The sequence below is a fragment of the Elephantulus edwardii genome, unplaced genomic scaffold (assembly GCF_000299155.1).
Source record: "Elephantulus edwardii isolate Elephantulus edwardi_28Jun2011 unplaced genomic scaffold, EleEdw1.0 scaffold00006, whole genome shotgun sequence".
NCBI lineage: Eukaryota > Metazoa > Chordata > Mammalia > Macroscelidea > Macroscelididae > Elephantulus > Elephantulus edwardii.
In genome coordinates this window covers 32,776,130-32,804,008 of record NW_006399756.1, presented here as the reverse complement: position 1 = coordinate 32,804,008, position 27,879 = coordinate 32,776,130, and the positions used below count along the sequence as shown (strand labels likewise).

At 48.5% G+C, this 27,879-nt stretch overlaps 1 protein-coding gene across 1 annotated transcript; it reads right to left on the bottom strand.

Annotated features, from left to right (window-relative positions):
* Positions 1-2,776: 2,776 nt before the first annotated feature.
* Positions 2,777-27,366, bottom strand: PYROXD2 (pyridine nucleotide-disulphide oxidoreductase domain 2). Its single transcript, XM_006880198.1, has 16 exons — positions 27,357-27,366; positions 27,253-27,272; positions 23,875-23,968; positions 23,726-23,799; positions 18,814-18,969; positions 16,495-16,648; positions 12,873-12,934; positions 12,679-12,776; positions 10,226-10,367; positions 9,599-9,733; positions 7,984-8,056; positions 7,585-7,741; positions 6,323-6,477; positions 5,016-5,122; positions 3,414-3,534; positions 2,777-2,847 (listed from the first exon to the last, which is right to left on the bottom strand). Exons 1-16 carry the CDS (start codon positions 27,364-27,366, stop codon positions 2,777-2,779), a joined length of 1,629 nt encoding a protein of 542 aa, XP_006880260.1.
* Between the last annotated feature and the right edge of the window lie 513 nt (positions 27,367-27,879).

The window sequence follows — 27,879 nt, the reverse complement described above, 5'->3', positions numbered from 1 at the left end:
GCCAGGCCCAAACCCAGCGCAAGCGGGGCCAGCAGGGCGGTGTCCGGCGCCTCCCGGCGCCCCCTCCTCCTCGGGCTCCGACGGGCGGCCATGGGGGCGGTGGGCTGTGTGCTGCCTCACCGCCCCCCATCCCGGGACCCTAGGGATCCAGAGAGGGGCGGGCAGGGGAGCGGCTTTTTCTTTCTTTTTAAAGCCAACCCAAATCAAATGCAAAACCATCATTTCCTCGCCCTGTGAGCCTTAGGAAATCTTTTGAGAAAAGTAAATCTTAGAAAAACTGGCAACCTGAACCAAGATGGAATTTTCAACAAGCTCAGAAGCTCAGTTGCACAAAGGCTCCATGGAGGGAGTCCTAATTTCGTAGCTCGACATGTGGAAAAGCTTAATGTGCTAATGCTTAACATGCTTGCAAACCTGAAGGTTGGAAGTACAAGTTCACTTAGAGACTTAATGATTGGCTTCTGAGAAAACGGTCACTGAAAACCCTGCAAAGCACAGTTCTCGCCCCTCCCTCCTTCCCCAAGCACATTTATATAGATGAAGCTAAGCCCATCTCATTACTTAATAAGGTTAGTTTCCTGTGTAAGTGTTGTTTTAAAAATCAAATATGATAATCACGTTGCAGAATCAGCCATGCAGTAAATATTCAGCTGTTCTTCCTAGTCTACTCTGACACAGGAGTCATAATCAACCCAATGACCACTGATTTGGTTTTTCCTTCTCCTTCCCTCTTCCATGTGGAAGAGCTTGCTTGGTCCAGAGGTAATGCTCCTCTATCCTCGCCATACAGCTTCCAACAGGCTGGCTTCAATTGTATCATGTTAAAAAAAGATTACTGAAAAAAAATTGCTTTCTGCAGAGCATAAACATGACAATAACATCTTTACAAGCAATACCAGCAGCAGCACCACCACCATGTGCCGAGTGTTTATTGTAGAGCTGATACATGATTATCTAATTATCAACTTCGATCTTTAATGCAACACTTAGGCAGAAAACGGAGCTTATTAAATAATGAGGTGGGTGTAGCTTATTCGGTATAAATTTGCCTAGGAAACGAGCGAGGAGATGGATGCTCCTGAAAATCTTTCATCATCTCGCAGTCAGGCCTGTTCTGAACAGTGGCCTCAGCTGCTAGAACTGGAGAAGTTGGCCCAGAGAGTTGCTGTCACCATGAGGTCATTTGTATGAGTCTTTGTGACCAAAGCAACATCCCAATTCATGTTAGAATAACATGGCTATCTGGAGAGGTTTTGGTGAAGCAACAGGTATAGCCTACGGGAAGTAGGAGGTCGAAGCCCTAGAAGTGGGAATAATGTTTTCCCAGATTGTCTTAGTTGAATCCACCTTGCTGGTACTTTCAACCCTTACAGGCCTGACTCTGGAGGTTTTGATGTCTTGAGATGTCAAGCATTATTCAGGGCATGTTCTGTATATGGCTTTGAGGGCCACTGAGGGAAGTGGCTCCTTTCTTAAGACTTATCAGGAAGCTGTGGCAGCAGCTGATTGGTCCTCACCAGGGCAGTTGTGCCAATCTATGAGTCTCAGACAATGAGATGGGCTGCTTGTGTGGTCAAATGGGCTGTTTCAAACTAATGGGAGCATCAGGACTTTGAACCTGTACTTCCCAGTACAGCAATGACTGACAAAGCAAAAATAGAAAGGCCTCGCGTTTTAACATGTAGATAAATTGGAAAGGGAAAAATTACAATTCAACACTTTGTTAGAAACATAATCTCCTGCTTAGTAAAGAAGGGCAGTTTAGGTGGATGTTGTATAGCAACCAAATCTCTTAAACAGCAGAGTGGGAAACAACAATGTCCAGCTCAAAGGTGGCAGCCGCCTGTGCCGCTTTGAATATGTGTCACTGTCCTGGCAACAACACAATCTCTACAGGCTACTGAAAGGCTTCACTATGCCTTTTATGAGTCTGCCATTGCAGAGCTCTGATCTATCATTTTTTCTCTTCTAGTTATTCTTTTTCATTAAAATTTTTTAACATTGGTTGGAAGCCCAGGGAAATATAGATTACCATAGACAAATTAATTCAATGAATATTTTTTTTTAAAAAAGCAAGCAAAAACCAGTTGCCATAATCAATTCTAACTCACGGCAGCCTCATGCATGTTGGAGTTGAGTTGAATTCCAAGAGTTTTCACTGATTGATTTTTCTGAATGCTATCACCAGACCTTTCTCTCAAGGCAGTTATCAAAATGGACTTTTAAGCCCTCAACCTCTGGGTTAACTAAAACTTAAATTCATTGCCATCTAATCAGAACCAACTCATAGTTGATCCACCAGCAGATATTTGGAGCTGTAAATTGCTTGGGAGATCTCCCATCTTTCTTTTGCCTTGTGGAGTTGGAGAGCCAATGAGGTACCTTTGGGTTAATAGTGCAATTCCCTACGGACTACACCACCCCGATCCACGTGTTCCCTTTCCGATTCACCAGAGCTCCCTTTGTGTTTATAGGCCAGTGCATTAATAGTTTCTTATACACAAGGACTCCTAGCTAAACAGTAGAGTCCCCAAAGAAAAATATATACACACTATGTATACAAAACATTTTTAATAAAACAAAACCAGTTCATTTTGGAGGCATGGGGGCACATGATTAACTTGTGCAATTCTTCTAAAATGGTGATTTGTGCTTTGAGGTATTGGTTGATCAAGGGATATCCATTGGAGCAGAGCTTACTTGGAAACTGACCCAATGGGAGATTAAAAGCTCCAGGGTGAATCAGAATGTCTTCCGGGTCAGAAGTGGTTCCCGGTCACAGGTTCCTGAGGTCTTTAAAGACCACATGGGCTGCATTCCGTCCAGCTGCTCCCATGACACCGCCCCCTGGAAGGGAATCTACCGTGAACCAAAGCTCTGCTCAAAACCCAGAGCAAACCAGAGTGTGGCTATGCAGAGGGTGGTGGCTGGTCATGAGTGTCAGGCTCACTGGGACAACTGTTCAGATAAACCCTGCCCCACTTCCTAAACAAGCACTTCATTTCGAAGTCTGAGAGCCGATGTTCTAGATGGCCAGACTCTTAGCCGGTGAAACGAGAGAACAAGGGTATATAGAAAGATGCATGAACTCTTTCCAGAAGGTCAAGGTCTATAGAGCTTTGAGAAAGTGTAGCTTCAGTGAAGCTACGTGGGCTTGGAATTCGTGCAAAGGAGGATTCTAAAATTGAGAAACTCAACACTCCTAATATGATATCCTGGAAGTCATGCAGAGAAGGTGTGAGCCTACCTGAGGCAGTGGCCAGCCTGCCCCAGGCCACTATCATTTACCTGGGACCAAGCATTCTGAACAGGAGGTTGTTCTGTTAGGCTGCCATGACCGTCTCTACCCCTCCCAACTTTCTTCCCTCCCTCTATGGTTGTTTGCTCTATTTCCCTGTCTGCAGATCACTCACCGGGATGGGCCCCACTTCCACAGAGATACAGGCCCGGGAGGGGACAGCGGTAACTGGAGTGCAGAGGCAAGGGACGGGCGAAGTAGAGCTGGTCCAGGGACATGGCGCAGTGGAATATGTTCTGTGGGAGGCAGAGCCGCAGTCGTAATCTAGCTTTCCAGCCTCTGATCCTGGGCCAACTAAAGAGGACATTCCCTCGGCATTGCTTCCCTCCCCTGTTCTCTCAGGAAGGGCTCAGACTTTAAGGTGCAGAAAAGGGAAGGGCAGAGAGAGAATAGGCACATGTCCTAGGATTAGGAAAGGTTTTCCAGAGATATTTTTTAGGTAGAAAGAAAGACAGGGGCAAGAACATTTTCAGAATGCGAGAAACAAAATGTTGAGGAAACAAGAAGAGTTATTCATTCCTCTCACTGTCTTTGAAAAATGGAAAGATTTTGGCTGATTTTGGCTGCTGGCACATGTTTGTTTGGCCAAGACACCCATCTGAGACTGGACTCAGGGGTCAAAGTGCCAGCAAGGTCACAGTAAATGGTAGCACAGGGCTCCCTGAGGCTGAGAAGCCAGAGGCCGAGGACAGAGGCGCCTGAGGCTCCCAGGTAAGGCAGGTGTGGAGAGAGAGACCAGTATCTGCTGGACATTATCACAGAGACCACCTTCTGGCTGTCCTGTCAGTACTCTGAATGACCTCATCCCCTGCCTCAGGCTGACTCCTATCCCACCTCCTGTCTCTGTGCCTGGCATCAGCTTTGCTATTGACCCCTACTTGCACGTAATTTCCTCCTCTTCTCAGCCCTCCTGCTCCTGGCCTCTCATGCCAGGAAATTCTTTTCCCTGACCCTTCTGCCTGGACTCCTTTCCTCTCTGTCTGGATCGGAGCTGCCTAATACAACATGGACCACACTCCCAGTTTGAGTTTGGACTTCTAGCCTCCTAAAGTGTGAGAAAATTAATTTCTGTTTGTTAAAGTCATCTGCTTTTGGTATTACCAACATTAGGCAACTAATTCAAGCAAAAAGTATTCATGAGATCATCTGCACTTTCCTGGGTGCTGAGTCAGTGACGGAGAGGAAGATCCTCTATGAGATGGGTTGACACAGTGACTGCGGCGATGGGCTCATATATGATGAGGATGACACAGGACAGACGGAGCTCAGGCCTGCGGTTCATAGGGGCACTATGTGCGGCATTCAACAGCACCTAACAGCAACAAGGCCCAGGAGCCCAGTGTGGATTCTTTCCTAGAGCTCGGCTCAGTTTGGACTCACCATGCTGAACATCCTGGACATAAGGCACATGGGACAATACCCAGTACCTACCTGGTCTCCCTGCCGACTGTCCCAGGAAGTGCATGAAACTCCCCTCCGAGGAAGGTTGGACAAGAGAGGCTGACAGGGTTCATGTGCTCTCTCCATATTCTTCTTCCCTATGTCTGCATCCCACCCCCTGCCAGCATTTCTATCCCTTCTCAGCCATCATCTCTGATGCCCTTTGTCCTCCTGTCCCAGTGAAGACTGGACAGTGGACATGGTAAAGCTGAGAGGGCCTGGCCAAGGAACACATGTACATGAGAAACACGTGAAGAGGAACACAAGGCATACTCACCCCTCCAGGAAGCCCAAAGATCCTCTCCAGGTCGGGTGGGGTGAGGATGTCTCTGCCCACCACAGAGCCCTTGAAGCCAGGGGCATAGGCTTCGATCCAGTCAAACACTAGGGCCAGATGGCAGGGGTGAGATAACATCAGGACCAGGACAAGAGGTCCCAAAGCCCAGCAGACAGGACACAATCATATTGTTGAACAATGGGACATGTTTACTAAAAAAGAATTTGGTGGATTCATTTTATTACATGTAACTTATACCTCAGTTCCACAATCAACACTCTTGGCAGCAGCACACAGGAAATTAAAAGATATATTGTGATCAGAAAGTCTGCTCTTAGGGACAGCTCCAAAGTACTGAAGAGCAATGGAGTCACTCTGGAGACTAAGGTGCGCCTGATACAGGCCATGGTCTTTGCAATCACTTGTTATGCATCAGAGAGTGGACAATGGCTAGGGAGGATAGAAGGAGAATTGATGCCTTTGAGCTGTGGTGTTGGAGAAGAGCATTGAATATACCATGGACTGCCAAGAAAACAAACGGGTTCATCCTAGAGAGGGTTAAACCAGGCTGCACTTTGGAGGCTAGGATTCTGAAGCTTAATCTGACATACTTTGGACATGTTGTAAGGAGGGACCAATCCTTGGAGAGGGACATCATGCTTCGAAGGGTGGAGGGACAGCATAGGAAAAGAAGACTGTCTATGAGGTAGATTGATTCAGTGATGGGTAATCAGAATAGGTGTGTTGGAGTCAGTGAGATTGGCACAGGATAGAGGAGGGTTTAGGGTCGTTATGAGTTGCAGGTGACTCGAGGGCACATAACAACAACAACAATAACAAAGTATACCTCAATAAAATGAAAAAAGGAAACAAACCTGTCCATAGATAATTGTAACTAAGGCCTCTTATCCTAACTTTGAGCATGAAGTTACTTGTCTCCCTTGACTATCCAAAGCTCTTTTTACTCACTGCTTTGCTCAAGAATTTCTCTCTGCTATGAATGTCCTTTCTTATCATGACAACCCCTATTTATCCTTGAAAACCCAGTTCAAATGTCCCTTTCTTTGGAAAGCCTTCCAGTCTCTCTGGCTCGCGGCTTTCTTGCTAGGTTTGCTTGGTACACTGGGCTACAGTTATTGTTTTCTTTATTAGTCTTTCCCTCTAGACTTCGGGATGTCAGCAGACATCAATGTGTTTGCCAACACTGTGAATCTGACAGTCTCTCAGGTACTTACTTCGCTCCCCTTGGGGCACGTGGGTTGGGTGGTCTGGGGAGGAGATGGCTCTAGAAACAGAACTCTGTCTACCTTTGTCTGCATACGCTTCTCTCTCCTGCTCGTCCCAGGCCTTGCCTCCAGCCAGCGCATAGGGAGTGTACTGAGTGAAGAGCGAGATGACATGGCAGCCAGGCGGAGCCAGGGTGGAGTCCAGCGAGGAGGGGATGCAGAGTTCAATCATAGGCCTGCAACAGGTGGGGAAAAGAGAGGGTCAGGTCTGAGAGCAGCAGCTGGTCTGAGGGAACCACTCAGAGACAGAGCAACACAGGGAAATCCTTGAGAAGACACGGAGTCCGGTCAGATTCTCCCTGTGAGAATCTCCCTGTGAGGCCCAGGTGGTTGTTACCTGCATCACCTCAGGGTTCCTGGGATGCACCCTCTCCCTCTCTGCCCTCCCAAATTCTCTGACCACTTGAGATATGTTGCTACCTTTCAACACTGCAAACACACACCCGCCCCAGGGCCTTTGCACCTGACCTTCCCTCTGTCTGCTCTTCTTCCCTGGATTTACATCAATCCTTTCGATTCCCTCCATGTATTTACTCAAAGTTGCAGCATCGGATAGGCCTTTCCTGGCCACATATTTACCAGTCATCTTCTCTCGCATCAGCTGAAGGGCAGAGGCTTGTTGATTTTCTTGTTGCTCTCTGGCCAGGCCCCTGAACTGTGTCCGGGATACAGTAGGAAGCCCATGAATATTTAAAAGTGGATTTATGCCTCTGCCCTCTGCTCTTCTCGCAGGGCACCGAGCTTCTTAGCTGTACACACTCGTATGCCTGTCTCATAAGTTTTCTGTGTGCCTCATGCCCTGTCTAGTCTCTGTATCCTCCAACCTCCACTTAGTTCTGACACAGAAGAAGTTTTCATCCTGTGTCTGTAGGACAATCAGCAATAGGAAAGAAATAAGCTAGTGCAGCATTCCTGCCTGTCCAAGGAAGCTGCAGTAGGAAGCTCTGCATGATGGGGGCTCAGAAGGAAGCACATCGTTGTTCCTTCCCACATGCCAGCAGGACCCTGCAGTGCTTCATCCCGTCCTAGAACCTGTGACACATTCCTAAGCTGATCTTCCCTCTCCTCCCACCTACCCTGGGCCACAGACCCATTGCTTGAGATGCATTTCTTGCCCTTGGAATTGAGGTGTGGTCCAGGTAGATGCCATATGCAGCATTGGGCAGAAAAGACCCATCTCTGCCGTGGCAAAGCAACCATGCCCCTACCTACACACCTGGCTGTAAATGCATCCCTGGGGACCAGGGCAGGTGAGCTGGGGAAAAGCCCACCAGTCCCCTCACCTGTGGGAGGGGAGGCCATCCATGGCATCTTCAAAGGCCTGATGGAGGAGGTGGGAGTCTTCACAGTTGAGGTGGATGGAGCACTGGTGGTGGGGCAATGGTTGGCCTTCGGAAGTGTTGGGTGCAGACAGGAAGTTGGGAAGCTTGTCTACAGCCACTGAGGAGTCAGAGAGGAAGGCCAAGGCCAAGGTCAAGAACATGTACCCTCAGCCCCTGAGTGTCTTTCCTTTGTATGCACTCCCCAGCTCACCTGAGTGGTGAACTGGGAAGGAAGAGCAGGAATAAGTGTTTGCCACAGGGGACAGGGACTGGATAGAGGAAGAGGAAGGAGCTGACATGGGCCAGTCATAATGATCAGAGATAAAGGAGAGTGCTCTGCAGTCCAGGTGCATCTCTTACCGTTGATCTTGGTAACAGGTGACTGGGTGTCCAGCTGAGAGATCTTCCCCACGAACTCCTCAGGAAGCCACTCCTGGAAGGGGAAGCCACTGTAAGTGCCCAAGGACAGGGAGGAGGCTGTGCTTGCCTTTGCTCAGCCTGGCCCATCAGTCTCTGACTGCAGAACTCCTCTTCATCCGTCAAAACCACCTCCTCTGTGGAGCCTTCCTAGATCTGCCCACTCAACACCATCTACTCCTTACTCTCCTCTCTGTTCTCTGATCTCACTGTAAGATACCCCCCACATCCTACTGCTTTGGATGACGGCCTGGGGTGCACAAGCCTCCTTTCTCTTCTTGTCCACAGTTAGTGTAAATGGTTAAAACAAATGACTGCCAACAGAAAGTTTGAAAGTTTGAGTCTACCCTAAGGCACATTGGAAGAAAAGTCTGATGATCAACTTTTGGGTAAGCAGCCATTGAAAACTCCATGGAGCGGATTTCTACTGTGACGCGCATGGAATGAGAGAGTCAGGTGAGTGTATGCCCTCAGGCAGGATGCTGAGTTGAAGACCCTTCTTTCTCCTGAAAGCCACTTCTTTTTTCTCCAAAGAAGCCAGTAGTGGAAATCAACTCCACGGCAACTGGTTTGGCTTTTGACTTGTTCTTTTCTCTTCTTACCACTAAGCACTTGGAAATCTTGATTAAGTCTTAGAAGTCAGAATTGCCTTAAGGAGATGCTTTGCACTAGTGTATGCTGCGTTTTGTTGGTAGAATCACTTAGAAAAAAGTGGTGGTTTTGTCCTCAAAGTTGCATATTGTCATATTTTGGGACCAGGAAGGTATAGATGATTGTAAACATTTCCCCAAATCTCACTCCTCCTTGTATCCACACCTCTTTATTGTGTAGCTTTGTGGCATCCTCTCGCTCTTTGCTGGCTCAACCATGAGACCTGTGTTGGTCACTGTCAGCAAATGTGATGCCCAGAGGCCTGGAAAGTATGTACAGGACTGAGCGTGCTTGCCTTGCCCCCCGCCAGACTCTGAGAACGTGCCTGGGCTTCCGGGAGCCACCAATGGTCAGCGCACCAAGCACAGGAATGGGCCCAGCCAAGATCAGCAGAACTGACTAGGAAGCAGAGCTGGATTTAGAGGCAGAAGGGAGCCCAGATCAGCCAGACTCAGCCTAGATGAGCTGAGCCCTCCCAATCTGCGTGCTAAGTCAATGTCCTTCAGTATGCCCCGGAGTTGTGTGGTCATCTTCTATGCAGTCTTAACAAGGTGATAAACCACGTAAGAAGCAGGATTAGAACTGGTCAAGGGGAGCAATCAGGAGAGAAAAAATGTTGTAGAGACAACCATGGATTCCTACCTCTGACTCTGTCAATTGCCTGCCACGAACCTGAGGCCACCTCATTCTTCTAGATCTTTCTCTTTTTATGTGAGCTGCCTTCCCTGCTTGCTACCTGCCTAAGAGGTGAGAGAGAGAAAGGCTCACTAGCACAGGTGAGGAGGGCTTGGCCCTGCCAGTTGCCTAGTCTTTGTCCACTCAGTGTAGACCTGGCTCTCTTGGCACACAGCACCCTTTCCCAGCCCCCATCTTGGCAGCCACCTCTCTTCCCACCCCCAGGCCTCACCTGAGGTGTCAGCTTCAGGAAGGTGATCTGAGGGGACGCATTGGACAGCACCACTCTGCTCCTCACCTCCGTGCCATCCTGCAGCACGACCCCTTGGACACGGCCTCTGCTGCTCACCTGCACCTTGGCCACCGCCTAAGCCCACCAGAAAGAGGTCTTAGACCACCATCCTCTGGGGGAAATCCTGGTTGGATGCTGGGGGCCTCTCCTCTCTGTGCTGCTCTCAGGCCACCCCCACCCCAAATATAGCCCTGCTAAGACCTTTTAGAATAAGTGGTGTTTTGTCCCCAGAGACTCATATTGTGATGTTTTCAGATGTGATTGCAAACATTGCCCCATATCTTCACACTTCCTTGGATCCATGCTCCTAGGACACCTTGAACCCACCCCGTCCAATGCAAAGGGTCAGCCTACATGAGGTTCAGAGAACTGGAAGGGAGGTGATCAGAGAGATCGGGACCCAGAGAGCCCCTGCTTAGTCCCAACAGACAGCATAACTTTGGGCAAGCTTCTGATTCCAAATGCCATGTTATTTATTAGCAAAGGAGGAAGCTTTCCAAATACAAGCCTTTGTTCTATCCTGGGACCCTTGCCAATCACCGAGGTAGAGCTTTGAGGACTGCTCACCTTTTCAGTGAAGATATTTGCTCCATGCGCTGTGGCTGAGCTTGCAATGGCTTCAGAGAGGGCACCCATGCCCCCCTGGACATAGCCCCAGGCCCCTGGCGTCCCTTCTAGGCCCCCCATCACGTGATGTAACAACACGTACCTGGAATGAGACCATCAGAATGAGGGCTGTCAGGTGGGAATGGTGCACACCCCCCTTTCCATCTTTACCTTCAGTCTCTCCACTACCTGACCTCCCGATGAGCTCCAGGCTCTTGTAAAAGCCCTTGACCTTCTCATTCTGTGTTCTCGCTCCAGGCAAATGTATCTATGGGCATGGATTATAAGCAACTGTGTACCTATGATGCCCAGACTTGTGACTCTAGCTCTCTCCTGAGCTCCAGTGTCTATATCCAGTTACCCTGCATAGCTCAGTTTGGATCTTTTTAGACAGACACCTTAAATGCATCATTTTTCCTTAGTCTCAAAATTACCTGAGTCTTATCCATCTCTGAGCATGGCACCTTCAGATTTCAACAGAAACCCAGGAATTAACCATGCTTCCTACTATTTCCTCACCATCTACGTCCAATTAAGTGCTCCTGAAAAACAAACTCCAAAACCAAAACTCATCATTGAGTCAGAACCAACTCTTAGTTGACCCTCCAACAGGCTTCAGAGGCTGTAAATAGCACAGGAGGAGGTTGCCGACTTTTTTCAGAACAGCTGATAGATTTCAAACTCCCTGTCTTTGTGTTGGCAGTACAACCCTCTATCCACCATACCACCAACTGCAGCCCCTCTTGGCTGCCTTTTCTTTTCCTTACAAAGCTGAGGCACTGGTTTTCTGTTTGGAACTTCTCTTTTGCCCCACAGACCATTCTTTGCATAGAAGCTGGAGCTCTTTCAGAAACCCAGCGATGCGCCCACCACTTCCCTTGTAAAGACCTTCCCTGTCTTATCATTGCTCTCGAGGCTCCAGTCTGCTTTCAGCCACATCAGTCGTCATCCTTTCCCTTGCAGCCCACACTCTGATGGTCCCTGCGAATGGATCAGCCTCTCACCTACGAGGGTCTACACACGCTCTTCCATCTGCCTGGAAACCCCTCTTGAATGAATTCCTCCTTGTGTTTTGTAACTCAGCTTTCTTACAGAGACCCCCTAGTGCCACCGAGACCCAGTTAGGGGTCCCTGTTTTACCTCCTGAACATCTCTCATCATATCACTGTAGCACTTAATGTCGTTGCCAATCTCTCCTCTGAGGATTTTAGCTCTGTCCACTGCCGGATCCCTAGCACCTAGCACAGGTGAGCAGACCATGATTAAAAGAGTTACTGGAGAAATGAAAGACTTGAAGGTCTATTTCACAAACTGGGCAGTTTGTCTCCCAAATTTAAAGTCTCCTGGAGACCCAAAAAGTACAGGCCAGGAAGGTCTCAGCTGGTTGATCAGAAAACTCAGCCAAGACTGGTGATTGTTGTTTCTCCTCTCGCTGAGGTTCTGGAGAATTTGGGAACTGGCTTTAAGTATACTGGGGTTGGGAAATCTCTGAGAAAAGCCACATTGAGAGCTCTGAGCTGCATCTTCTGTGTCCTAAACTTGGCCGCATCCTCCATTCCAGCATACACCACAGACACTCATGTACACAAGTAAACACACACACACACACACACACACACACACACACACACACACACACTCTCCTTTCCACAAAGGGCTCATTGAGTCAGGTCACAACTGTTGACTTGCCTGTGTCTCACTGCCCCCTCTCGGTCTTGACTGTCAGTGCACCCTCACCCATAGAGAAAGACAGCGGCTCTCAGACCCCATACAAAGGTGTCAGAGTGTGCGCTTTTCCTGGGACAGCAATGGTAGGAGAGGGAGGGTCAACAGGGAAAGAGATCCAAGTGAGAGGGTGAGAGTAAAGAAGAAAAGGAGGAAGGACAAGAGTGCTGAGATATTATAGTGGAAGCTAAGGAGAGGCCTGTCTTAGTGAAGCAGCGCTCTGTGGTTGATGGCGCGGACGGCTGATGCAGTGGTTAAGCGCTTGCTTGCTAAAAAGATTGTGTTTTGAACTAACCCAGCTGCTCCATAGGATTAAGACTTGGCAGGCTGCTCCCAGCCTAAGAGACCCTGCAGGGCAGTTCTAATCTATTACAAGGGAATGGACTCATTGGCACTTAACAACAGCAACAGGCTGCAGGCTAAGGAGGTGTAAGAACCTGGGTTGGAAGTCAGCTCTGCCACTTACTTGCTAGCTGTGTGACCTGGCCGGCGCTCGCCTTCTCTGAACCACATCACCTCAGCGGAAGGTTACATCAATGACTCAAGATGTGAGCTCAAGATAGGACAGTTGTTCTCGTTGTTTTTGCTAGTGTTGCTACTGCTGTTGTGGGGACAATGTGCCCGCTGGTCCCTTAAATTGTACCTTGATACCCCTTTCCTCCCGCTGCCCACCTCCCTGCCTCACTCACCCACTCCCTGGTGTGTGGGGGCTGGTCATGGCTCCAATCACAGCATCTGTTGCCAGAGTGGCCTTCAGAGGCTCAGACTCAAACCATTGGTCTAGCACCTGGGACAGCAAAACAATAGGGAGAAGAACTCCGAGCCTGAGTGGGATGACCCCCTCCTTTCACACTGTTGTTCTGAAGCTGGGGGGCTCACTTACCTTCATGATAGGAGCTGTAAGGACCTGGTAATACTGGGGAAGCTGGGCTCCCAGGGTGAGGCCTGAAAGAGAAGACCCAGAAGACACAAACTGAGACTAAGGAAACACTCTAATCTGGCCTCCTGGGAAGAGAGAATGTGGGGAAATTGGGAGAATTTGTGGTGGGAGGAGCTTATAATTTTGAAGGCAAGTCTTACAAGCTGAAAGAAAACCTTGGGCATGTTTTTAATAAACTAGTTCAAAATGATTCAGTCCTGGCTGATGGAAACAGTGACAGTATCCATACAACATAACAATGAAACCTCCATTGCCTCAGACTTTGACTCCAAAAGGAAACAGGCAAACAGTGCCCTGCACAAAGATGGCGGCCTACAGTGTTGCCTTGAATGTAATGGTCAGCCGCCATCTTTGTGCAGGGCACTGCTGTCTATTTACTCTTGGGGTCAACCTTTGAGGCATAAGAGGTTTAGTTGCTATGCAACGAGTATGCCGCTCCTGTTTCCATCCACCAAGATGGAACCATTTAGAATTGTTCTGAAAAGCTGGTTTTCAAAATCTCTAAACTTGCTTCTTTGTTTGTTAGAATGAGAAGTAACTAGTGTGTGAGAATTAAATGAGAGCTGTGAAGTGTTTGCAAGTTAATAGTCTCTTAACTACATTTGAGCTATTGTCATCATTTGGGGGAGCCACTGACTGGTGCTGAGGGTTAAGATCCTTGGCTATTAACTGAAGGATTGTATCCACTCAGAGGTGCACTGGAAGAAAACTCATTGCCATTAACTCAGTTCTGACACAGTCATCTTTGAGGACAGAGTGGAGTTGTCCACTGGGTTTCCAAGGTCATAAGCGGAAGCTAAACTGTCTCATGTTCCTCCCTTGGAGCAGCTGGTGAGTTCGAACTGCCCACGATTTGGTGATCAGCTGAATGCTTTGATCTCTATACCAGGTCTACCAAGTCATGCCTGAAAAATCCGCCCTTAGAAGCCCCATGCAGCACAGTTCTGCTCTGACACACATGGGTTCACCATGAACTAGAATCAACTTGGCAGCAACTGCTTTAGATTTGGGGGGAAAAAATGGAACTTGTACCATATTCCCTTCAATGGATTCTGTAAGGCTTAAAGTGCTTTGCTACCCCATTCGTCTGATTCAACATCATCTCAGGGTCCCTGAGCTGTAAGACTTAAGGGCCAGCACCCTGATCTTTAGCCATGGTCCCAGTGCCTAGCTTAGTGTCTGGTACATAGCAGCTACTCGGTAAATGTTTATTACATGAAGTTATTACATAAAGTTCCTTGGCTTTTTCCCCCCCTGTTGACTGAGAGGCAATGGCTGTTTTGGGCAGTTGTGGTAGATTTTATGAGCTTTGATTCTCCACCGGGCTCAATTATACCAGAGACGATGAAGATAGCACAGCCTAGGAGAAGGTTCAGTCCCATTGCTCAAAGGGTTGCTCTGAGTTATAGTCCACCTGACGGTCCCTAACTTTGCCACTGGATTCTTCAGTGTCCCACCATGGATGGGTTGACCTGTTCCGCCCCAGGCAGCTCCATGAGTCTTTAATGGCTCAGCCAATGGTATGTTTGCAGATGTGACACAGCAGAGGTGTGAAATGGGCCTGTGTATGAGTCTGGTCCTCTGTGCTTCTGTCATTGATGTAAGAAGGCCCTTCCTAGCCTGACTAGCCTGCTGCTTTCAAGACAAGGATGTGAGGCATGTGGAACAGAGCGGCCCCAGCCAATCTGCCCCATCACGAGCATGTACATGAGACCCGATCATGCCAGTGGAGTCCAGCTGGGCTCGACAGAGCCACACAGACATGTGAAAAAGAGATGTTTCTTTCTGAAAGCCACAGGAATTTTGTCATTGTTATGCAGCAATTTTGTAACCACATACAGCTAATTCTGTATTTTTCCTAGGACATGGAGATGAAATTGGTCTGTATCCTGTGGAGGAATCATGGGAATAATACCATGTTTGCTGAAACTTCCCTCTCCCAACCCATAGCAGACATTACTATTCGATCAGAGAACTCTCTTGCTTAGTCCCGATGGGCAGTCTCCACTCGTGTGATTTACTGCCTCTGAAAACTCACTGGAGAATCAACTAGGAGTTAGTTGTGACTCGATGCTACCCAAGGACAACAAGTATGAGACAAGGAACTCAGAGGGCCTTGTCTAGGAAGTGGTGCTGCTAACACAAAGGCTGACCCTCCTTGGCAGTTTAAATCTACCAGCTTCTCCTTATGAGAAAAATGAGCAATCTCTTCTTGTGTGATTTACAGCCTTGGAAACTCCCTGGAGGGTCAGCTAGGAGTCAGTTCTGAATCTATGATGCAGTAGAGTTAATGTTTGAGACAAGGAGTTCCGGTGGTGTAGTATGTAACATATTGTGCTGCTAACAGAAAGGTTGACAGTTCAAACTCACAAGTTTCTCTTAGGGAGAAAGATGAGCAGTCTATTCTCATAAAGAAATCCAGCCTCAGAAACCCAGCAGGGGGGTGGTGGGTGGTGGGAGGGTGCCACTATGAATCGAATCAAACTGCTGGTAGTGGATTTCGTTTTTTATTTTGTATGAGAGAAGAGCCCTGGGGGTACATTGCATTGCATGTTGGACTGTTAGGCAGAAGATCGGTGGTTCAAATCCACCAGCTGCTCTGTAGGGGAAAGGATAGGCAATCTCCTGAAAGGGTTTACAGCTCAGAAACTGCACGGAGGGTCCCTATGAGTCAGAATCCTCTCAGTGACAGTGGGTTTGGGGTTTTCAGTGATATATATGGGACAGGAACTCCAATGGGGCTGTCATTCAGCTGCTAACCAAAAGGTCAGCTGTTCAAACTCACCAGACCCTCTGTGTGAGAAAGATGGGGCTACACTGGAAACCTGATGAGGCAGTTCTACTCTGTCCTATAGAGCTGTTGTGAGTTCGAATTGATGGGATAGTAGTGAGTTTGATTGTGGTTGTGTGTTGTCATCTCTTCAAATCCCCTAGGCCCCTATCTTATATTCCAGCGCCGGCTGTGGTGACTAGGACCACGTACAGGCTTTGGCCAGCTTCAAGCAGGCGTCGTCTCACAGCATCTTCTTCAAGGCTGCCAGTTGTTCTTTTTCATGGTTGTCCTGACAGGACACCCCCAAAAAGCCACTTGCCACCCACAGACATGCAGCACATGAGTGTGAGAATTAATGTTCTATGAGGAAGCCCTTGACTAACAGGGCTCAGAAACTCATGGGTGAATGTTCCCCCTTTTCATCTCCTGGAAATGGTCCTGAACTGCATTCACAAACTCGGCCCCTCACACCCACACTGGCAGTAACAGACCCTGGAACTGAATTGCCCTCTTTTCAGTCCTCTCCTCCCTTTCCTCATTTACTGTGCCCTGGGGTTATCTTTCTCAGTAAATGATGTACTTACATGGAAGCCTTTATTTCAGCCTTTATTTTAGGGATCCCAGGCCAAGATCTTTTTTACTGAAGTTCTCCAAAACTACCCCAAGCTAACAGACCAGAATTGACTGGCCACCTGGGAGGGTCAACCTTGGGTTGCCATTGAGAAAATGGGTTCATTCAGGCTACTATATAAGGCCACTCATCATACCCTGACATCTGCGCTCTGGACTCACCTGCCCGCAGCAGGGGCTTGAGGGTGGAGAGTGCCTGGAACCTTTGTAGCAGGGAACCACGCTGGAAAGTGGCCATGTCCACGGGGGCTGCGTCCAGCAGAGGGTCAATAGCTGACGCCAAGCGATTCATGAACTCCTCATATCGGGGAAAGGCCTGGAACAGAGACCTGAGTCAAGGCTCCATTTCCCAGACCTCACAGGGCACTGCCTCATGCTTGGTCTCCACGCCGTCTCTGTATGGTCTGCCATCCCCAACCGTGGACCTCAGTGGATCAGCACAGAGGTCTTCAGGGGAAGTCAGAGCTGTCTGAGATGAGGTAGAGTCATCGGGATGAGGATGGGGACGTGTTGTCAGACCCTGGTACATATCTTGGAGTGAAGTCTCTATGATAAGCCATAAAATATTCCAAAGTTTCTTCTCTATGTGCTTTTTTTCTGTATTTAAAATGAAAAGCTGATTGCCATTGATTTGGAATAGTCCCGGAGTTGATCCTACAGCAGGTTTTCAGAGGAAACCTGGATGGTGCAAATGGTTACGAGCCTTGACTCCTAACTGCAGGGTTATATCTACTCAGAAGTGCCTTGGAAGGAAGCCCACCGTGATCGAGTCAATACGGACTCACAGTGACCTTAAAGGACTTGTCCAGAGGGTTTGGTATGACAGTAGAATTGTCCATAGGGCTTCTGAGGCTACAAATGACAGTTACTATTGTTGTTAGGTGTCATCGAGTTTTTGCACAGGAGAAGATTGCCCATCTTTCTCCCCTGGAGCCACTAGTGGGTTTGAATCACCTGAGTGGTGCTGTCTTTGGAGTGACAATTACAACTCCCTGAGAACTACACCAAGTAACCTCTTCCCACGTCTTCCAGTGTGCTTCACGTCTACGCGTCTGCAAACCTCACGTGCCTCCCTGTCAGCAGCAGCAACCGCAGAAGTCTACGTCTCCTCCCCCAACACGCTCTTCCACAGAATCTGTTTTCTACACCCATCATCCCTGAACCTGGTTACTCACCCCCCCAACCCCCTTCTCTTGGAGGGCAGCAGGGGCAGGGCTGAGTGTTTGTACCAACATATTCTATTTTTCACATATGAGGGGCCTACCTAAATAAGGAACCCAAATAGCATGAATAGGAAGCCAGCTTGTGAGTGGAGAGGTTGCATCATTTCCATGAAACTACGGCAAGTGCTGTTGACCTGGTGCTAATACGCAGTGACCCAAGGTCATAGAACGAAGCACAGCCTGATTCTGCTCTGTCTTCACAATGGTCCGTGTACTCAAGCCCACTGCTCTGGCCACTGTCTTTTCTGAATGACTCCCAGCCCGGAGGACTCAGCTTCAGAATACCACACAACATTCTCTTATAATCCATAGAAACATAACTGATCAATTTTAGGAAGGGGATCACCAGCCCTTTCTTGCTCATCTGCCTTAATTTGGAAGCTCTGGTGTATTCAGCTCACCATGATTGTATTTGAAATGCCAGAGACTTAGCATTCAGCACCACAGCCACATGCAAGCCACTACAGTATGACATCAAACTAACAAGTGGGTGATAATGTATAAACCTAGCTTCTTATAAAAATGTCTCCACTAAACCAGACCCTTAATTGCGTGCCTTCAGCTTGTATTCAAGCTTGGTGTAAGAAACAGCCATTCAAAGAACCTTTCAATCCTTGTAAGATGATTGCAGCAGGTCGGTCTCCATTATTCACTGACTTGAGACCAAGCAGTGGAATAAATTCCTTTAACTGCATCTTCCACCCGAGGTATTGACTTTCTCTTGGCAGACCTGCATGCCATTCTGGCCCTTTATTGGACTGATTTGCTAGGGGACTGATGGCTGGTGGAGTGACTGTTTACTCCAACCTCTGGTCCTGTGTTTCTGATCCAATTCAGTCTATTCTTAATTGTCTATGATCTCGCCTTCATCCTCCTTCCTGGTTTTTGCTCACTTTAATATTAATAACCACTTGGAAATTCTTTCTGAAAGCCTGAGGGATATTAGACAGAGTGTAAATAGATGTCAGTTTGTATACCCTTCTGAAATCCAGCCAGTGGAGACTACTTAACAGAGGCCTGTTGCTGAAGACACAAGGCTCTGATGTCACCGGTCCTCACCACCCCCTCCAGCCCTTCTCTCTGCTGTGCTGAAGATCAAAGGCTGGCTGAGGCTGGACTCTCGTGGGGAAGTTGGTGTGGCCTGTCCAGGACTGTGTGGTCTGGGGACAGAGCGTTCCATGGCAACTTCCATTCAAGAGCCATCTCCAGCCTCTAGGGGTGAAAGGAATGGGGATCAGTTACTAGCTGCTACCCTTACCTGGGCGTCCTTCTGTGAGAACTGGGCAATCTGCTTCTGGTTTTCTGCCATGTCTGTGCCCAGTAGAAGGGACCTGGGCCCCTTGCCAGCTGTGTGGTCTTCCAGCATGGGGGTGAAGGAGTATGGGTTTCGAAGATGCAGCCTCAGCCCATGTTTCTGAAGAACACAAGCAACACAGGCAACATTTTAAGGAGGTGTCACAAGGAGCTTAAGCAAAGAGGTGGTGGTTTGAATCTACCAATTGCTCTTCGGGAGAAAGATGGGCCATTTTCATGTGTAAAGATTGGCAGTCTTGGGAACCTGACAGAGTCACTCTAAGATGGAGTCAACTTGATGACGGTGGCTTTTTTGTTTGTTTTGTTGTTGTTCTGGTCACTGCCCTCAACACTTCCTCTCTCTCTCTCTCTCTCTCTCTCTCTCTCTGCTTGTGGGAGAGAGAATTTAGAAAACTGTACAAATTCTCAAGGTGTGTGGTTCTGGTTGCTTTTTTTAAAAAAAAATTAAACATTTATTAAAAACCCTTCTTGCCAAGGCAGCTTATGATATTATGTTAGGCTAAGTGTTGTTAACTTGTTAACTACGACTCATCAAAATCAAAGTCATTGCTGTGACTGAAACTGGCTCACAGCTGACCCTCCAGCAGGTCTTCAGAGGCCATACATTACGTGGAGAAAGACTGCCCAGCTTTCTCTCAGAGCAACTGACAGATTCAAACCATCTGCCTTTTGATTGGCAGCACATTTCTCACCACTAGGTCACCATAGCAACCGTACCAACAACACACGGAAACCTTGCCATATCTTGTGCCATCCTCAGGGTCTCTACCGTACTCAGGCCCACTATTGTCCACTGTGTCCATCGATCCTGTTGAGGGTCTTCTTCTCTCTCACCAGCCCTCCACGCTCCCCATGATGTATTTTTCCAGACACTAGCACCTCCTGACAAGGTGCCCAAAGTGTGTGAGACCAAGTTTCACCTTCCTTGTATCTGATACAACACGATGCAATGCAATCCTTACCTCATGTCAGGCCCTGGACTAGAGGTTTACAACTATTGCCTGATGTTAAGCTTCACAATAACTCTAGGAGATGAGTATTATTCTCACTGTGCAAATGCAAAAGCTGAAGCTCGGATTTTAAACCCCCACGGTCTCATCAGGTAGGGAAGCTGGGTTTCAAACCACAGCCCTAAACTGAGTCTGTGACGCACTGGCCTCGCTGCGGAAATAAATAATTAACACTTAGAAAGACACAATAAAGCGAGTTATGTGAAAATCCATACTTACATGGCAGATAAATTATTCACATTGGAAAGAAAAATTATTTACTTTGCAGACACATTTACCTCAGGGTCACTTTAAATGGAAGTTCCCTTGATGCATTTGAAATATGATTTGGTTTACAAATTTTTACTAATGCATAGGACTTTCTGAAAGCACAGCCAATTTTATTTTTCAGAGAAGACACAGATGAATAAACAGGGGCCTGCTAACTCTCAAATAAGACTTCACGCTCTTGCTGGCTGGGGAGCGGCCTGCCCCCTCACTTCCCTGGGGTCTTGCATAATGTCACCATGTCACTGAGATCTCTCGTAACTGCCTGAGCCCCTCTAAAGCATTCTTTGCTCTCTTCACCCTATTCTCTTTTCCTCCAAAGCACTGACCACCCATTAGATTATTACTTATTTAGTATTTGTTGTTCCCCCGTGTAGATTGTAAGCTCTATGAGGTCGGGAGCTCTGTGTTGCTTGCTGCTGTGTCCCCAGCACCCAGATACAGTGCAGTCAGTAATGCTGACATGCCTGCTGCTGACAGGTCCCTGAGCTGTGCAAATAGTTTGCACTTAACTGCTAACCTAAAGGTTGATGGCTCAAACCAACCCAGGGCACTTCGTTAGGAAGGCCTGGCAATCTGCTTCTGTAAAGATCAACACAAAGAAAAGCCATGGACCAGTTCCGCTCTGATACACATGAAGTCGTCATGAATTGGAAATGAATCAATGTCGACGGATTCATTTGATTTATGCTGATGACAAGGATAGAAACGAGATCTGTGAGAAGTTTTAGAAAAGCATGAGGAATCCTTTTAAAAGCATAACGATTGTTGGACTTTCCCCAGGAAAGGCCGGATGGCAGGATCTCCATGTGTCAGTCTCTCTAGTGAGAGTGTGGGCTGGGAGGCCTCCAGGCACCCCCTGAGCCCCAAGGTGGGGAGCCTCTGATTCTAAGCTGGAAGAACGTCTACTGGGTACCTCTCATTTCGTTCTTTCAACTAACACACTGAGCTCTCTGCCACTCCTTCCGTCAGCCTGGAGTCCCGTCCAGAGCCAGATCCCACCAGCTCTGTCTCCAGGGCCGTACATGTCCCCCAGCCTCCACTGCATCTCAGCCCAAGCTGCTACGTGGGTGAGACCCGGAAGGTTGTTGAGGGAGGGAAGAAGGACTAGGGGTTGCCACCTGGAGTGAGGACAGGTCTACTCCCCAAAGGAAGCAAGGGACACTGTGTGCTTGGCTAAGTGCGGATTTCCTTCTCTTAGCTGGGATTCCATGAGAAGTCTCCAAAACACTGAAAACCATGATGTCAGTCTGAAGACTAAGGTGATTCAGGCCATGGTCTTTTCACTCACTTGCTATGTATCTGAGAGCTGAGCAATGACAAAGGATGGTAGAAGGACAGCTGATGCCTTTGAGTTGTAGTGCTAGAGAAGAATACTGACTATCCCACGGACGCCAAAAGAACAAATGAGGATGTTTTTTAAAAAGCGCAGCCAGAATGCTCCTTGGAGGCAAGGATGGCGAAGCTTCATCTCTCACACTTTAGGCATGTTGTTAGCAGAAGCTGTTCCTTGAAAGTGGACATCATGCTTGGAAAAGTCGAGCGGCAGTCAAAGAGAGGAAGATCCTCAATGCTATGAGCTGACCCAGCAACTGCAGCAACGGGCTCCGATGTGTCAGAGAGGACGAGGATGGCGCAGGATAGGACAAGGTTCAGGTCTATTGTTTATGAGATTGCTATGAGTTGTATTCAACTTGACAGCACCTAACAACAACACAAAAAACCCACTGGGATTCCAATATATAACGTGAAGCTTAATGAAAACAAATGTCTTCTCTAGAAGGCTGGAACTGAGAGTTTGAATCCAGTTACTTGCATTAGGAGCTGTGGAAACCAAGAGCCAGGAGTTGAAGGAGGTTCCAGTGGAGCTCCAGGGTTGTGGGGAGGTGACCTCTGGCTATGGGATTGGAAGGGGGACAGTGGCAGTAAGGGAACGTGTTCTGGGACCCTCCCATCAGTGGCAGGGTCCGCTGAACCACAAGGCTCAGAATAGGCTGTGTTGTCTGGAGCCTCAATTTTTTTCAGCTGCAAAATATGAGTAGTGAGATCTCTCTGTCTCTCACTGCTGTTAAGTCTGAACTGACTCATAGCTGACCCTCCACTGGGTTTTCAGAGGCTGTAAATCACACAGGAGGTGATCGCTCATCTTTCTCCCATGGGCACAATGAGGGATTTGAATCACCAGAGAGCTGCCTCGCTTGGGTTGGTCGTGAAACTCCCGACCCATTAGGAATAATAGCTGACAATTATTTGGCGTGAGGGAGATGAGATCTGATCAAGTTGAGAAACTCTCAAAGTGAAGTAAGTGGTAAATTGTGGAGCAGGGATTCCAAATCCGTCAGTCCCGCGCCGGAGTCTGTGACCTCAGACACCAGGCTCTCTGCAGGTCCGAGCGGGGGTGAGTGCTCATGACTGATGCAGGTGTCCACGGGGAAACTGCTCAGGGCTGGATTCCAAGGTGAGAAGGTCATTGTCAAGGTGCCTGAGGCAGCTTCTCATGGCCCTCAAGAACGAGAAGTAGGAATCCTTGAGTCCATTACTGCAGTCACTGCGTCTGTCCACCATGCAGAAGGCCTTCTCTTTTCCTGACTGTCTACCTTCCCAAGTGTGATGTCTTATTCCAAGGAACAGCTTCTCCTAGCAACATGCCCAAAGTATGAGAGACAAAAGTTTGTCATATCTATAAACTAGACCTAGTTGAAATTCTTGTGATTTCTGCACTGTGTGAACTTTTAGCCTGTTTCCCTGAAGTTCCCTCCTTATAAAACGGGGATACTAACGGTTCCTTCTTTCAGAGTTGGGATAAGGATCAATATGACAGAACATTAAAGCTCCTGCTGGTGATCTAGTGAGTAAGGAATGGCACTGCCAACCTAAAGGCTGGCAGTTAGAATCCACCAGCTGCTTTGAGGGAGAAAGATGGGCAACCTCCTCCCACGCAATTTCTAGTCTCTGAAAACCTGCTGGAGGATAAGCTATGACTCTGTTTATATTTGCCTGTACGCAACAACAGCCCACCATGTGACACTGGGGAAACAGACACTCTGTTCTTGCATCGGAAACAGAATGTTCCTGGAAAGAGCTCAGGGGACCTGCTGTAGGTCTCTCTGGGCTGTCAATGTCCTCTTCAAATAAAGGGCCTCTTCTCCAGATGGGACTGCCTCTGTGCATCACCCAAGGGGCTGTTTCCTCCCTTGAACTTAGCACCAGGATCACCATCTACCCAAATTTACTCGGGTGCCAGGGATTGTCAAGGAACAAACAAATCTTTCTTGAAGGAAGTGCAACCAGAGTAATCCTTGGAGGCAAAGGTGCTGAAACTTTGTATCATATACTTAGAACATGTCAGGAAGTGCCAATCGTCGGAAAAAGACAACGTGCCAGGAAAGATGGAGAAAAGGAGGGATCTAACAGTTCAAAACAGGTCCAAGTTTTATGTCCTTTTCCTAGTTTTTAGTATTCCAGGTGAGCTGGACCAATCTCCGTCTGTGGGAATGCACCCAGGAAACAAGTGCATAGGCAAACCTTCAGGAAAGCCCTTGTTAGGGACCCCCACCCTCGGGCTGCAGAGGGCTCTACCTTCAGCTCCAGGTCTGTGTAAATCTGTGGCCGCAGCAGGCTGAGGAGGTAGGAAGCTCGGGAGAACTTAAACCCTGAAACCAAATCGGAGAACGACAATCACCAAGGGTCAACCAGAGGTCACCACCCTCCCCACCCTCGGGGCTCACCTGGGATGATCTCCTCCGTGACAGCTGCACCCCCAATCACATGACGCTTCTCAAAGACAGCTGTGTTCACCCCCAGTCTCTGTAGGTAGGCCGCCTGGAGGTGGGGCACACAGGGCCCTCCCGTCATCCTTCTGGAAACTTCGAGATCCCTTGGAGCTGAGCCTCAGTCTCAGGGTCCCAACCACCGGGCCAGTGTGCTGCTCCTTGGGCCATGTTGTCCACCCTCTGGAAACTCTATCCCTCTTGCTTCTCCCTAAATGCTCACGTTTCCTAGACCCCTTCTCAGAATTGTCCTGTACACTGAGTGTTCCTGCATCTCTGCTCCCCAGCAGCAGATGACCTTCCCTCCTAAACAACTGGTATATCTCTGAACTCATATTGCATCCAACCCATCTTAGATCAAGGATGCCATCTTCTCAGCAAGAGGCAGCCAGTGAGGCTGAGCTTGTGGGCACCAAGCCGGACTGTCCAGGTTCAACTCTCCTTCAGGTGCTGTGGCCTCCATTCCCAGCCCGCCTGGCCTCAGTGTCCTCACAGGCAACAATTCACCTGATTATAAGAGTAGCAACTGTACTCACTTCATAGGGCAGCTGTGAGGATTAACTGAAGAAGCATCTAGATGGATGGAGAGCTAGATGGATAGACAGGAAGATAGAGATAGTTGCCACTGTGCCAATTGCAACCCGATAAATGAAGCTACTGCAGGAACAACATTTTGTTGTAGGGAACAAATAATGAAAGAGGTATTTAAAATTAATTTTTCTCTAGCACTTTGTGGAAAATCAATATCTATTTGTTGAACTAAATGGCTCCTGGGTCTCCAGACCTAGAACACTGTCTTTCTGCCGCCACCACAAGTGACAACAGGGACAGTGCCGCTCAGATGATGTCAGATTGAGAGGAAGAACAATCCACTTGGCAGCCACTCTGTGCCAGGCAGAGTGTGGCCACAATCTCAGGTAACCCATCCGGCTATCCTAGAGATAGATAGGCACTGCGTGTATCCTCATTTTACGGAGGAAACCAAGGCCTGGTGAGCTCAGGAGCTCGCTCAGGCCCAGAGAGGCAGTGAGGACAGGTGCTGGGAATAGAGCGCAGGCAGTGAGAATCCAGGATCTATATGGCTGAGGTATCCCAGTGAGAAAGGACCAGAGCCTCTTCTAACTCTCAGAAGCTGGCCTGCTGCTCAGAGCTCAGCCACATTTCTCTGCTATCAGATAACAGCAATCAGACAGAACACCACCCTCACACAAGGCTATGCTGCCGCCATGAGAAAATGAGGCAGAGCAATTTTGTCCAAGTACAAGCAAAACCAAGAGCCTTATGGCACCCACCAACCATCACACAGCCCCTCCCAGGCTAAAACAGGTAACTGCTTCTTTACCAACTGCAGATACTCTCCTACTAGTCCTCTACCATGCTAGTGCTTGAGAACAGACTCATCGCTGGCCCTCCACTGGCTTTTCAGAGGCTGTAAATCACACAGGAGGAGATTGCCCATCTTTCTCCTATGGAGCCGTTGGTGGATTCAAACCACATGCCTTTGGGTTGACAGAGAAACACCTTTCCACCAAGCCACCAGAGCTAGATGGAATTCCCCAATGAGGTAAGATTTACTGAGATGCCCTATCACATACTTCTAGTGGCCTAATAACAAGAAGCTGCACTGCAATCCCAAAGGCATACAGTTCGAATCCAGCAGCTGCTCTGTGGAAGAAAGATGGGTAATCTCTTACTCTTCACTGCCTCTAAAAACCCGCTTGGGGGGGGTCAACTATGGGTCAGTTCTGACTTGATAGTGCTCAACAATAATATGATCACAGGGTTACCCCTGCTTTGGGCAACATCCAAACTAGAGTGAACCCCTACTTCCTTCATTCAGCCAGTCATTGCCACGGAGTCAGAGATGACTCATAGCGGATCCTCCAGCAGGTTTTTGGAGGCGGTAAATCACACAGAAGGAGATTATCCGTCTTTCTCCCACACAGCAGCCGGTGGGGTTGAACCACTTGCCTGTGAGTTGATGGCGCAGCTCCTTACCAGTACGCCACCAGAGCTCCTGCCTTTCTTCCTGTTGCTGTTGTTAGGTGCTGCAGAATCTAGTATATCTCACAGCAACCCTATAAACGCAGATCTGAACCCTGTCCTAGTCTGCGCCATCCTCATCATCCTGACATCCTTGCTTCCTTAGACTCCCTCAAATCATCCAACTGAAGCCCAAACCCTACAATCAGTTCCTCCTAGCACCCTCCTACTGAGACACCCCCAACACCCCATGGTGTGTGTCTCCCTTCCTGTGAAGGACACCAACCCAGTGTTGGTATTAACAATGTGGCATAACCACAGGGGCGCTCCTGACGGTCTCTGGCTGAAGGGCGTTGTGACATTAGACTTCACTGGGCTGGAACCTTCCAATAATGGTAAGAGCCACCCTTTGTGTAAAGCTCTATGTGTCTCGTCCTCGAAGCAAATTATCTCTAACCTTCACAACCACTCTGCAAGGGCGGGTGTGATTGTTCTCATTCTGCTGAGGTTCAAAGAGCCCAAGTGACGTGCCGTAACCTTTACAGGAGAAAGGGGCAGGCCTGAGAGATGAACCTGTGTTTGTATTAATAGAGAATCAATGCTTTAAATGACTGACTGATTAAGTTACAGAACTTTCCTTGTCACATGTTCAAGTAAAATGAATAACCAGAGCATTAAGATTCACCATAAGCCCCCAGCAACTGCTTTCCCGAGCCCTTCGTGTTGGTGCTCTAGACCAGCCACTGCTGCAGGAAGACGGGCTGTGTGTGTTCTGCACAATGAAGCCCCTCCCACATATGCTCTGAGTTCCTAGCGGTACGTGGACTTGCGTTTGGGAAGCATGAATTTACGGTAACTCTGGCCCAGCTGTTGTCTTCAGACCAGCTATTGAGGGCAAGCCCCTGCCTTTTCTGCTAGACTGGGGTTCCTTTTTCTCTCTGGGGTACACATGGACTGCATAGCTATTATCTACTATAGTCTGGCTGGGGGGCAGAAGGCAGTGTCCACTCTGTAAATCAAAGTTTCCTAAGCTCGCTCCCTCATACCCAGGCTCCAACATGTCTCTAGGCTACTCCAGTTACATGCTTTTCCTTCCTTCTCCTCTTCTTGCTTCAGAAAGCTCCCTGACTCTCCAGAGGCCAGGGAGCGGGGGGAATAATCCACGTGCATTAGAAAAAGAAAAGGAAGCCCTCAGATTCTCCTGGTCAGGCTAACAATCTATGATCTGACTCACTGGGAAGAGGGGGCTCGCCCACTTTTTCTTCTCCCTTGTGGTCCGTCTGCCTATCCTTACACCCCTCCCCAGACTGCTAAGAGCAGTGGTACAATGCCAAGGGCGAAGGTGGTACTCACAGCCACCAGTCCGTTGTGTCCTGCGATGAAAAGGGGAGAGGAGAGAAAGGAAACACTGGTCAGGAGGCAGACAGGCACGTTCACTGGGCAGCACGGCCACTCACTCGTCCTCATGCCTGCGAAAATCCCAGCGGAACAGCAGAAAATCGGCGATTCCTTCACCCCTTCCCTAACCTATCTATCCTCAGATGTTGGAAAGGATGCAGCTCAAGGGCTTGCGGGTTTGTGAGGACTCAAAGTGCTGGTTCTTCCCTGGCTTAAGAAAAGTTCCATCACCCTTGTATAGTCAGTGACTCCATGGTAGAGGGATGGGCAAGGAGAAATACAGGGTCCTCTGGTGACTTACTGGTAAGGAACTGTGCTGCCAACCCAAAGGTACGGGGTTCAGATCTACCAGCTGCTCCATTGGAGGAAGATGCGCAATCTCCTCCCATGCAATTTACTGCTTCTGAAAACATGCTGGATGGTCAGCTTTGGGTGGGTTCCAGCTCAAAGTTGCTCAACGACTGTGAAGCTATCTATCCCACAACGCCTTGCCCTGGGGTTCCCTTCACTTAGTGAGCAGGCGCCTGTGTTTGGAGAGCATCAGGCTGTTGGACAGGGAAGGTGAGGGGTGGGCAGTGCCTG

Excerpts from the sequence above, each read along its gene's own strand:
- PYROXD2 (XM_006880198.1), bottom strand. Across the intron at positions 23,969-27,252 it reads GACACAACGGACTGGTGGCT|GCGGCCTACCTACAGAGACT; the intron begins GTGAGTACCACC and ends CCCCACCTCCAG. Across the intron at positions 3,535-5,015 it reads TCTTTGGGCTTCCTGGAGGG|AACATATTCCACTGCGCCAT; the intron begins GTGAGTATGCCT and ends TGCCTCCCACAG.